The sequence below is a fragment of the Triticum dicoccoides genome, chromosome 4A (assembly GCF_002162155.2).
Source record: "Triticum dicoccoides isolate Atlit2015 ecotype Zavitan chromosome 4A, WEW_v2.0, whole genome shotgun sequence".
Taxonomy (NCBI): Eukaryota; Viridiplantae; Streptophyta; class Magnoliopsida; order Poales; family Poaceae; genus Triticum; species Triticum dicoccoides.
The window spans coordinates 38,292,969-38,305,867 of NC_041386.1; the positions used below are offsets into that span (position 1 = coordinate 38,292,969).

At 41.7% G+C, this 12,899-nt stretch overlaps 1 protein-coding gene across 1 annotated transcript; it reads left to right on the top strand.

Moving 5' to 3' along the window:
- Positions 1 to 495: 495 nt before the first annotated feature.
- On the top strand, positions 496 to 10,272 carry LOC119284833. The gene is made up of 10 exons (XM_037564001.1): positions 496 to 693; positions 1,260 to 2,760; positions 3,064 to 4,413; positions 4,598 to 4,899; positions 5,510 to 7,152; positions 8,048 to 8,477; positions 8,562 to 8,724; positions 9,233 to 9,336; positions 9,416 to 9,507; positions 9,760 to 10,272. Exons 1-10 carry the CDS (start codon positions 509 to 511, stop codon positions 9,834 to 9,836), a joined length of 5,847 nt encoding a protein of 1,948 aa, XP_037419898.1. The 5' UTR covers positions 496 to 508; the 3' UTR covers positions 9,837 to 10,272.
- The last annotated feature ends 2,627 nt before the right edge of the window (positions 10,273 to 12,899 follow it).

Consider the following 12,899-nt stretch of genomic DNA (forward strand, 5'->3'; position numbering starts at 1 on the left):
ATCTTCAACACATGGAGCTGTGGAAGATGTCCTGCAGGGGAGAATGAACCAAATTCAAGAGCTTATTGGACCATCGCAATCCGGCGGTACCCTTGCACTAAAACTGAAACTATGGCGTGGATCAGCTCTGTTCAAGCATCTAGCTCTGAAGCAGGAAGCAGAGACTTGAGTCTGCAAGGCAGGAGAAGGGCAGGATATGTATAAGAAGGTAAGTTTCAATACCAACACAAGAAGAATCGGAGTGGCGCAGCGGAAACCTTGTGGCCCATAACCCACAGGTCCCAGGATCGAAACCTGGCTCTGATACATTTTTTCCACTTTTATTTTCTTTTTTTCCTTCATTTTTTTTGCTGCCTTTCTATGAGTTTCCGCTTCAAGATTCGTGCCACGCCTTCGACGCCATGTGCGAACCGCAGCACAGGTGTACCAAAACGAAACGCTCCCGCAAAAGCAAAACCCAGAACCCTAGCCTCCCTCCCTCCCTCCCTCCGCCCCCCTTCGCGCTCCCATGGCCATGGCCACGGACTCGGCGGCCGCCTCCAGTTCCCGCGGCGCGTCGAGGAAGCGCCCGCGGAGCCAGTCGCCGCCCCCCGCAGGAGAGGGCCCGAGCGAGCCCGCGCTCTCCCGGCCCCGCTTCGCGGAAAACCTCGACCTCGTCCTCTCCCTCCAGGGCAAGGGGCTCTCCCTCCAAAGGTCATCCCCTCGCTGCCCCCCGCTTGCGGTTCGATGCAGCTTAGCACCCCTGTGTGCCCAATCTCCGAGTAGGATCGAAGCAATTTTTCTGTAGTAATTCGCGTGCTTCTAGTCTGGCTGCGGCTACGTGGATTTGGGGATGCGCTGCTCTAGGTAGCTACATGAGGAGATTCGTCTGATTCAGCCAGCTAGTATATTTGGAAATGTAGTTTCGTTGTAGTTGTGTGATTCAAAGGGAGATGATGTGGGCATGTGGCCAGAAGTTTACACCTGCACTGGTTGGATCATTGTTGACTTAGGATAATAACAACAATAATAATTACTCTGTAAAAACAGTTGCATTAATTAAGGTCAGATTTTAGCTTAATTGTTCTGTGGAGGCGAAAATATGCTTATGATTATACAGTATCTTTTTATGACCTCCGATTCTCAATAGCATCTGTTTGGTGATACTTGGATATTGCAACACATAGTCCAGTGTTTCTTAGTTGGGGAATAATTCCTGGATGAACCTTATTATGCTCTTGCTGTTTGTGATTCTAACTTTTGTATGCTAAATCATGCAGAAAGGTTGAACTGGCATTCAATTTTATAAAGGCCGAGTCAAATCGTTCAACCCATGGCCATAGAGCGGACAATATCCAGCTATTGCGAATGGTTTCATTTATTGGAAACTGGGTGCAATCTATCCTACTTCCGTCTAAGAAAGTTCCAGAGCCTTTTGATCCTGTTTTAGATTATAGATGCTGGGAAATTCTGAGATTTTGCATTGAAAAGAAGCCGTCAGTCTCAATTTCTCTGAAGCTACTTCAACCACTTGGTTGCATTGCAAAGGATGGTTTGAGCAGAGTTCAAATCGGCGCTCCATGTGATGACCATGAATCCTTTTTGCTCTTTGAACGAGTTTTCGACTGCGTGTCCTTTCTTTTCTCCTCCAATACAAGAGCTTTCTTCAACGCACCCGTGGATTTGTGGACCTCTTGTGTCACCGAGGCTATTAATCTTGTCCAGAAGGTTTCAACTAATGAGAAAAAGGGTTGTACCATTCTTCAGAATCTTGGAAATTGTCTGCTTGAGCAATTTTCAAGCTTTCTCAGATTCCATGCAAATCCTAAGAATATTTTCCGTCCTTTTGTTGACAAGATTCTTGATCCGCTGTTGGAATTGTTGGTTTTACTTAATTCACAAGCAAATTCTATCAAGCACAAGCACGCAGGATCCACGTTGAAGATTGCTGAAGAAATTTTGTCAAATGGACTGTTTCATCCACAACATCTTAGTGGATATTTTGGGCTCAAGAATTTGAATAAAGGTATTGTCAAGGATGTCAAAGGAAGCTACCATAGGCATCTGTTTGAGCGATTCAAGGGAATAAAAGCAGAAAGCAAGGCTGTATTGCTTGCTGGGTTCGGTTACTTGCTTCAATTGTTTGTTACCAGGGCTAGAAATCAAAGAACATCTTTAGCACCAAGGGGTACATCCTTCAAAAGCCCACAAAAAACCAGTGAGGGTTCTGAAGAACCCCAGCAACAAGGAGAATCCATTTTTGAAGTGTTCATGCAATTTATGGAACCTTTGGTGTTAGAATGCAAATCATATTCGCAAAAGGACTTCTCTGATTTAGGAGTCACAAAGCTAGTAGAAGTTCATTGCATGCTGAAGTCCATCAATGAGATGCTAGCAACAGTTACTGAAGAGAAAATTTATGTCCCTACAGAGGACACATCGGAAGGATCTTATCTCCAGTTCTTGCAAGAAATTTACAGGGTCTTAATCTTGATGGCTGAAAAAATGTACGACTTCTGGGTGTCAGCTCTGCATTTAGAAGATACAAACGTTAAGAAGATGCTGCCTTTAATGTTTGTGGAGATTGTTGTTGCAGTTGGTCATTTTCTAGAAATTGAATACAAGGTCATGGGGAGTGACCTTGTAAAATTATGGTCAATGATTTTTGCTTTGTCTGCTATCAATGCATCTTCCAAGGACATCAAACCATGCTTACTACTAACCTCAAAGATTTCAAGCCTTTCGTCCCAAGTGATTCGTACATTTAGTGAGCTTCGTCAGGTCAGTTATGTTCTTTTTCAGCGATCACTTTTAGCAATGCCCTCTAAAAAACAATTGTTATCTTTTTTCTTTATTTTTTATATGCTTCTTACTTTCTGCTTTTGTGTTCTTTCGTTGCCTATGCCAATGGTTATATTTCTGCAATGGGATGTATATTTTACGAACTACTCACTCCGTCACATAATATAAGATGTTTTTGCAGGCTAAGATAGCTCGCAAAAACGTCTTATATTGTGGGGCGGAGTAGTACTGAATAGATTTTTATTTTGAATCTGATGCTTCTCTCTCTTTTCCAAATTGTAGGTTGCGCACTCCATTTGTACGCTGTGCAATACTGTGAGAACATTCAGAACTGTTGCTGGTCCTGATGCAGTACCAGGACCGTTTTCTGTGGCTTCTTTATCCTCACATAAATGTTTTGAATCACTGGCAACATTGCTGAGCTCCCAAACATTGAGGGATGCTATCTGTACTTCAATTAACTCAATGCCAGAAGGACAGTCTAGTCGATGCATAGAGGAGCTGACAGTAGATCTTACAGAAACATTGAAATGGATGAAAAGTTGCGACGAGTTTGTAGATTTGGAAACACAGGGAGAGCCCCGCTTGATGTCCAGGAAGTCAGTTTTTCATCAGAGAGCTGAACTTTTTGGAAGGTACTTATCTGAACTATACACAAGCGTGCTTGACTCAATAACTGTGACCGCTTCAAATACTACACTGGTTGCAAAATCTGTTGAAAGGTTGGTCAACACAATACGTCCCAACTTGAGTCAGTTGATGAGAAATGAATCAATTAATCCAAGTGAGTTCATTTCTTCAGTTGTAGGAAAGAACCTATCTAACAAGCAATGTGCCAACTGGCAAAAGATTCCAAGTTTGTCTTGGTTTTTTGCCTTCTTCTTTCGCATATATACATCATGTAGGAGTCTGTATCTGCAATCTGTTGGCCTCATGCCTCCAAATTTAGCAATAGAAGCAACAGAATTAGTGGGGAATTCATTCATTGTATGCTGCGGAAAGGAATGGACCAATACATCCAATATTATCGCTGAAGGCTACTTTGCTTGGATTGTTGAAAGTGCTGGCTCCCTTTGGGAAGTCATCGAAATTTTATCACAGTCCCTTCCAAGAAACCATTCTGGTTTTACTACGCTTTTTTACACCCTTCATGTGATGGCTCTGCAAAGACTCGAAGATCTTAACAGGCAGATTAATGCATTTGACTTTTTGCTTGAAGACGGCACACAGCAGTTTGATACTGAGGATAGGGGAAAAACTGAGTTATTAAAGGATCCTTGCTGTCTTGAGGCTGCTCGACTAACCGGTTTTATGATGAACTATGTGAGAACATTATCTTCAGGAGGAACTGACAGGACTTCTTCCTGGGATATGAGTATATGCTCTTTAGATGAAGATTCTTTTCACATAGCAACTTGGCGGCTTCTGTGTGAAAACATTGATATTTGGAGTTCTCATGCATCGAAGAAGGACCTAAAGAACTTCTTTTCGAACCTGATAAAGTTTTCTTTTGTTCAAAAGAGGTCATGCAGAGATGAGGAGAGTAGTGACTGTCAGGATTCATGCAGAGAAATAACCTTGCATACTATTTCGGTGGAGCTTCTTTGTGATACTATCATTTATGACCAAAAGGTTTTGTTGTCCTACTCCTTCCATCCAAAGAAAACTTTGTTAAAGAATTTACCGTGTATGCTGATAGTATTAATTCTGTTTCGATGACGATGATCTGTTTGTTTTGCAGTTTTAAGTTTGAGTAGTTTCTTCCGTTTGTTCTTTCCTATTTGGTCTAATTTGGAACGAATGTACTATTTCACAGGTGCTATTAAAGAATTTGGTATCATGTTTTTGCGGTGCTCTCAAGAAATCAACATCTTCTTTTATCACCAGAGCTGATGAAGATAATGCCTTATTGAACATCTCGCCTGATTTGATGGAGATATTAAATAAACTGAATAATGAGAAGTTGTTCCGTACATATCCTGATTCTACACATGCACACGGTGTAGATAAATACCGGATCTGTGAGAATTTACTAAATTTTTGTAGCACAGTTCCCGGATTTCATTCCAACTCCAAGTCATTCTTGCAACTTATAACTTACATTCTCCATCTTGAAAGGCAAGTGCACTATTTTTACATTTATCCATTTATTTGTATGGATGATGACGGCTATCCTTTCTGCCATTGCACTAGAGTATCTCTGTATGCTCCCAGTTTGAACTTTTGATCTAAAAAAGTGTTCACAAATACTTGCCCCTAGGCATTTTCCCACTTTATGGTCATTAATTCTACTTATCTCCTCGGCTTTTCCTCGTTTTTTAGTCTTGTGAGATTAACTGGAGGGTAGGAAGGTGTGGGAATGCCAAATCTCGTGAGGATAAAAGGTCCATTATTTTTATGGATCCTGGTGATGCTGATAATTTATCTTTCATGTCACCACAAAAACTAGTCAGTGTAGTTGCTAATCTGTACAACTTAAGAATTTGTCACTTTAATTTTAATGGTTATTTCTAGTCTACGTTTAATCTTTCTGTGGATTTGATGACTTATCATATGATGACGTGTGTCTGTCAACTATCAACTAATGTGCCACCTAGTTAACGCTACAGCCTTCTTGGGTAATCTGGGTTATCCGCAATTTCGGGGAATATAGACCAAACATGCTCATTTCTTATCTGCAAGTCTGTGCTCTGATTAGCTTGCTGACAAATTCTTTCTTTCCTTTCAGACTTCTGCTGTTGACATTGCTAAGTCGCCATTATGAATCATGTAATCCAATTGAGCTAATCCGTCTGTTTATATGTTGTCGAAGGGCAATGCAAAATCTTGTTTTGAAATTTGGCAAAGAGTACCCAGAGTCAAAGCAATACTCCACGTCTTCTGAACTTCTAGGTAACTCATATTCTCTGATTTGGCTTTTGAGATCTGTCCAGGAGATTATTGGATTGTCACACGAAATATTTGGTGAGCACACTGATCAGAAGAAAAATACCTTGTTCTCCTTGGTAGACAAGACATCAGAAATATTTTCTACACTAGCGAACATGAATTCGAAATTTTGCTTGCTGGGTCCCAAGAAACAAATTGGATCTTCCCTGAAGCATACTGCTAGTGAAAGCGACACTTCTGAACATGATGGTCAGGCATTTGATACTCTAGAAAATTTAGCTTTGGAGCATGTCAAAACTATGGCTGAACAGTTAGAGAAGACTACAGCTGGCATACCTGTAACCACAAAGGATTGCAAGTGTGTTATAAAAATAGAGAACTCTTATGACAATGTGTGCTGGGATAAACTATTATGCACCATGTCTTGCATAGGTGGATTCTTGTGGGGTCTTGTTTCAGCATTTGAAAGCACAATCAAAGACTATCCAACTGCAAGCTCAGAGGAAAGAAAACTGATGCTTCACTATGCCTCCAATTTCAGCAGATCTATTGCTAAATTTGAGACCTTTGTAGATATCTGTCTGCATGTCTTGTTTATGGAGAACAAGGATTTTGGGTCTGTTGATTTGATCTCTTGTCGTCTACCACAAGAGCTGCTTTGTGAGAATGGTTTTCTGAATATTGAAGTAGTCATGGATGTTTGGACTATGCATCAGCTAAAGGATAACAAATTACAGTCAGATGGTCCACCCGGTATGAAAAGATCTCTTTTGGAAAGTCTGTTAAATGGTGAAGGTCCATTTGTAGCATTTACTTTGAGAGAGCTCTACAGTGTATCTGCTGCTATTGTTAAGTTGAAGGGCCTCATATCCTTTTCAGGCGATGTCTGTAGGAAGGCATGCAATCCTTTCCAACACCTGTCGCTAAATCCAATGGTTGGGACAGCTTGCATTGCCCTACAGAAAATTGCAGACATGTCTGATTGGCCAGATATGTTTTCTCTTGTATGGATTGATGGAATATTAAGATATCTTGAAGTTTTAGGAACATTTCCTGAACTCAAGTTGTCAAAAGAACTGTATGCTCAGATAGTAAATGCACATGTGAGTGCTATTGGAAAATGCATTTTACTTCAAGGAAAGAGTGCGACTCTACCTACCCATGAGATTGGATCAAGCACAAAAACACTTCAGTTGCAGAATACGTCTGGCTATGTAGTTACAAAGAATATTATCGATAGGCAGAATAGGTTAAATTCATTGATATCAAGACTTAGACTGTCGATGAGAAATTTTGTTAGTGTTGCATCAAACATGCATCTAAGTGCAACTTTACAAGTCATTGAGAGAGCCTTGGTCGGAGTGAATCAATATAGCCACTCAATATATGAAGTGGAGACTGGAACATCTGATGGTGGGACAGTTTCTTCTGACGTTGCTGCTGGAATTGACTGCCTTTATCTTGTTCTTGGATCTGTGCCAGGTTAGCAGCCAAAATTTTCTATCTGATATTCTCTGGAATGCAATCCTATTATTCATGTAATGGAATGTGTTTCCGTCTACTTGCTTCTGGGATATGTTAAATTAGCTTCTCCAAATAAATCAGTAATCTACTAAATCTGTAATGTCATGATATGCATTCGAACTAGATTACTTGCCTTAACAATAGTGATTGATTGTACCTGACAATAGCATTAGTCTCAAATTTTCATTGCTCATTAATGTATATTCCACTGTCCACTACTGAATATATGAAGAGTAAGCATCAAATTGTTCTTCAATGATAAAGAATGTTGATCAGTCATAGGTGGTTCTGAACGTAATAAAGTTCTATTTTAAATAAATATGTAAAATTTTATCTTGGAGTGCTTGATCCAGACTTCCATATTTTGGTTTCTCTTTAGGTAACAGGTAGTTGGTTAATGCTTCCACGAATAGCTGTAAATGATTTGATAATACATCATAACCAGAACATCTGTGATTCTACTCTGGATCTTTTGATCTGAATAATTCCCAATGATGAGTACTGTAAGGCGTTGGCTCGTGTAGCGTGGTGGTTGAAAATGTTGGTTGTTGCGTGAAAGGTTACAGTTTGAAGCCCTGATATGTGCTCCTAAAACTATAAAACGTGCAGCTCTTGCTTATTCTCAAAACAGCTTATACTCTGTAAAGAAATATAAGAGCCTTTAGATCATTAAAGTAGTGATCTAAACACTCTTATATATCTTTACAGAGGGGGTACTATATAAAGGTGTGGAGTTCATATTTTTGCAGGCATCATTTCAGACTACAGGGCTGGTCATCAGCATTCAGCAGTTTGCACCTTGTTTAATGGCAGGGAGCAAGTATTTTGGACTGATTTTGTACTCATATTGCAGGAAATAAGCGTGTTTTTCAGAGAACTGTCCCAAGCCTAGTTGGTGCTTTATTCAACATTGTTTTACACCTTCAAAGTCCACTCATTTTCTATATAGAGAAGCTACCTCCTCTTTGCCCTGATTTGCATCCAGATGCTGGAGCGATTGTTCTAATGTGTGTTGAGGTTATCACATCATTTGTGGGGAGGCATACTTTTCAAATCGATGCGTGCCATGTGTCCCAGTGCCTGCATCTTCCTGTGATGCTTTTCAAGGGCTTCAAACATCTTCTTGCTGATCGGAGTGTATCCTGTTCATCAGAAAACATTCGTGAGCAAATTGCAGGACAACCTCTAGCTAGTAAAGAATACTTACTTGACAGGCAATTTTCTGTTGACATGTATGCTGCATGTTGCAAATTGTTATGCACTGTTCTTCGGCACCAACAAAGGTAAAGATTTGGGTTATTTTCTTTTTGTGCTTTTATGTTCTTTATTAAGACAAGCCTTTATATTGTTTTTTTCCCTCTGGCCAGTGAGGTTGGACAATGTGTGGCTGTCCTGGAAGACTCAGTAAACATACTACTTAGTTGCTTGGAGTCTGCAGATTCCAAGATGGTTAGCATGGCAGGATGTTTCACTTGGAACAAGGAGGAGGCACTAAAATGTGCTTCCTTTTTCAGAAGGATTTATGAAGAGGTTTGTGATGCTTTTGTTCTGTGATTTAAAATGATACTTATCTTGCTTTAGTAGTAATGCCATGCCTGGACAGATGGTTGGGACGTTTTATTTGCTGGTTGTAGTTCACATTTGCACTGGGCTTAACTGGGTATCCTTTTAAAAGCAGCTTCATAATTAGGCCATCTACAATGCAAAGTGCTTTAAGAGGTGCTTATACAAAATAAACCAGTTCTTTTAAGCACCAGTGGTTATTTCTGTAGCAGAGGTGCTCAAATAAGCACCTACGCTCTACAAATAAGCACAGTGCTTAAGCGGTTTATTTTTCAAAGCACTTCTCTAAGCACCTTGCATTGTAGGATGGCCTTAGGAACCCGTTTGCTGCAGCACAGACTTTGTATTTTGCTTTCACAGAATCAGGAACGTAAATGGCACAGTATATAGATGTCATGCCATTCAGCCACATGTTTTATAGTTCTTATGTGAACAAATCATATGTACTGATTCTCCTTTTGTGTGGATAATACAGATGCGTCAGCAAAAAACCATCATGGAACATCACTCGATGCACTTTCTTGCTGGTTATATTTCCATGTTTTCTGGACTGGGTCCATTTCAGACAGGCATAACGCGGTATGTTCTCCCCTAATGAAGACCTTCTGTTTAATTATTTATGTTTTTGTCTCAGCACTCGCACCCTTGTCCATGATAGGGAAATTGACGAGGCCTTGCGACCTGGGGTGTATTCTCTAATTGATATCTGCCAGGAAAGCGATTTTCAACAGCTTCACACATACCTTGGTGGTTCGTAAATTCTTCCTGTTCTATTTATGAATAACCTTTACTGCTATATACTCCTTCCGTTCCTCAATATAAGACCTTTTAGCTATTTCAAAATATTGACTACATACATGCTAAAATGAGTGAAAATACGTACTTAAATGTGTCTACATACATACGAATCAAGAAAAAACCAGAAGGTCTTATATTAGGGAACAGAGGGAGTAAATACTAATCCGACACCCAAGATAATCCTTTCCTTGTTTGGCTTTGCAGAGGGCCCATGCCGAACCACTCTTGCTAACCTAGTGCATGACTATAAATTGCACTTCCAGTATCAGGGCAAAATCTAGTCCCAAGTTGCTTAAGAATTTTGGAATACTTGGTTATTTGTCCCGCTTAAGCTGGATATGAAATCTACGGTGTCACCTTTTGCATGATGTTGGGTTCCTGGAGTTCGATGGATATGCATCAAACTTTGGGGAGGAACCAATGGAACTTTGGTTAGTGCATTATTAAACCAGCCTGCTGGTATGTGTGGCAGATGAAGTGAAACCAAATCCTTTGCTGTAATTCGCAGTAATCTCGAGCAGATGTTGGCGTTCATATTTTGGGGCAATACATAACACGCTCGTACTAGACTAAACGAGTAGGAGTATATTATTCAGGCCATACTCTGTGTCACTAACTCACTATGATTGATGTTTCTTTTCACTTACGTTTCTATAAGTGTAAAAAGGTTGAAGGGGCGTTTCTATAAGTGTAAAAAGGTTGAAGGGGCACCCGATTAATCTATTGTTGAAAAATTCTGAAAAGAAAAACTCTCAGGCGCACATGTGTCCAAAACATGTGAACTCGCAAATCTCTTGCTGCCCCATAGACAACATAACTGATGGCACAAAAGAGTGCAATTTCTGCTCCCTATCCTTCTCGTGGGTAGTGAAGTTTGTAGCGTTTTTAAAAATTCGTTATATTGCAGCATCAAGTTTTCATGATAAAGAATCAGAAAATATTCTTCTGAAATATTGCAGCATCAAGTTTTCTGCTGATAAATTCAGGCCCCTATGCCTTCACGTAACTCGGTAGTGAAGTTTGTAGATTTTTTATTTTTTAAAATTGTATCTTGTTATTCTTCAGAAAATATCAGCAGCGTTTTTGCAGCATCAAGTTTTCATGATATCTGTCTTAACATCAGGGTAGTATCTCGCCTTCTTCTCTTTCACCTTTTACCTGTTACAGTTTATCTCTAAACCACCAACACTTGTGCTGCTTTTTTTTTTTTTGGCAAAGCACTTGTGCTGCTATGGCCTAGCATCTCTACATTGTCGCCACCTAGGGCCACTTCATTGTGATGGCTAACCGTGGAAGCCACGGAGGATAAAATAAATTTGTTTTGATTAACATTAGTTTCGCAGTTCCAGCCATGCCTCCTTAGAGATTAGGATCACTGTAAGTGTATCAGGGCTAGGTGGGTGCAAGTGTATGATGCAGTCGCTAAGGATCAGTGTGGAGATTACCAAGAACGTGTAGCTGAATCCCAGACCACTCGAGGAAGGTGCCACATAGTTGACTCGCACGGCCAAGGGTGCCTCCGTCTGTACATTTCGTCGGGGTCTGTTTAGTGAGGGGCTTTGGATTAGCAACAAGTCGTCGTGGTCACCATCAGTCGAGAGGGCCACGAGAGAGAGAGAATATGTGAGGTGATAGATAGGTGTGCTGCGCGCGGTACAAGCAAGATCAACATGGTGGGGCACGCCACGGAATGGAATTAGGTGGATGCGGCAACAAGATAGCCGATCGGGGCCGAGAGGGACCAAAGCCAAAAGCTACCCGCACGCACGCACACCGCGGTGGCCACTATCATTGGATTGGATAAAAAGTCTCTCTGGACTAGGCCACAGGGCTGAATCAGATTCCCACGATCGCGTGTTATCCATCCGTCACCTCACGTCGCCTCGCCTCTCCGCCCATGACTCGACGCGACGCTCCAAGCCTCATCCACATCCCGTCTCCGTGTGCAGTGTGCGTGCACCACGCCGTGCCTCCCCTCGCCCGCCGGTTCTGCCTGCCCTCAAGGTTCGTTTGACGGTAAATCTTTCCGGTGCTGTTTTTGATGTGAACACATGCTTTCCACCTCTTCGCAATGGGGACGTGAGAGGTTGCACGTACTATGCATTAGCATGGGATCATTTGCCAACTTCTCTTGGTTGATTGATTGCTTGATTTATTGCCCTCCAAACTCTACCTGATGTCCTCATCACCCATCACCCCGATGCGTGTGTACCGTGCATGATAATAGTTTGATTTGAATTGTACCGCTGCCAAGGACCCAGTTGTGTTACAACGCCTCTATGCACACGACACCGTGCGAACGTGCACCACAGCCCGTATCAGTCCGTTCATGTATTTCATAAGGCGCATGCATACGATTGGATTGGCCATCGTGCATCTGTCGTGCATGTATGTGTCGTCCCCGTAGCAGTTTTGGTTCTGTTAACTGTTGTGGGCGTTCCCCTAAAAAAACTGTTGTGGGTGTTGGCTGCCTGGTGCTGCGAGGGTTGCGGTTAGGGATCATCTATTTTTGGAACAACTTTTGTGGTTTGCGGGGCGGTCATCTCGTGTAGCAAGGGCTATAAGGCACTGGAGTCGTGCGGCGTTGCGGCTTGCGAGCGAGAGAGAGGGGGGGATGTCGGTCTGGCGGCGCCGAAGTTGGGGGTATGTGTTTTTTGCGATTATGCTCTAGGGTCGTGTGGTCGACGAGGTCTCGTTGCTTGTGTGGGTTTTGGGCTTTGTTTTCCTCATGAAAGGTTAGGTTTTTGATCTGCTATAAACGGGATCAATTATCTTCTTCCTGATGCATTGCCAGAGCTCCTAGCACTCTTAATAACGAGGTTTCGTGAAAGTGCATTGTCGGTTCATAGAAGTAGAAGTTTGAAGGCAGAATTTTAACATTCTCCTTTTCATTTTGTAGATTATTATTACTAAAAGAACACATCTATCTATGCATAGGATAATGCATGGTGGAAGTCTCTCATCCAGCGAATGAACACTATAGGCCAACAGGTTGCAGGGAAATAGAAACCACCTGGGGCAATGAAAGTGCATGGTTTCTCCACTAAAAAAAGAGAGGAGATTAGTTGTCAACCCTGAACCCACCAAGTCGACTCAAGTATTTCCACGGACCTCCCCATCCCAATCTCTCAGCATTCCCATCCCCATCGAGCCTGATTTTCGCTTTTCTACATCAAGATATGGTGTTTGATTTGTGAGTTCGAGGTTTGTCTTCGGGCCATCATGAGGCTTAGCTCCAATCAACATCCTTGATATACCACATGCGATGGGATTGGGTTGCGTGCAGTGGTACTACTACAAAAAAGGAGGGCTAGGGCCTCCTCTTCTTGGCTTATCCCTCCTTT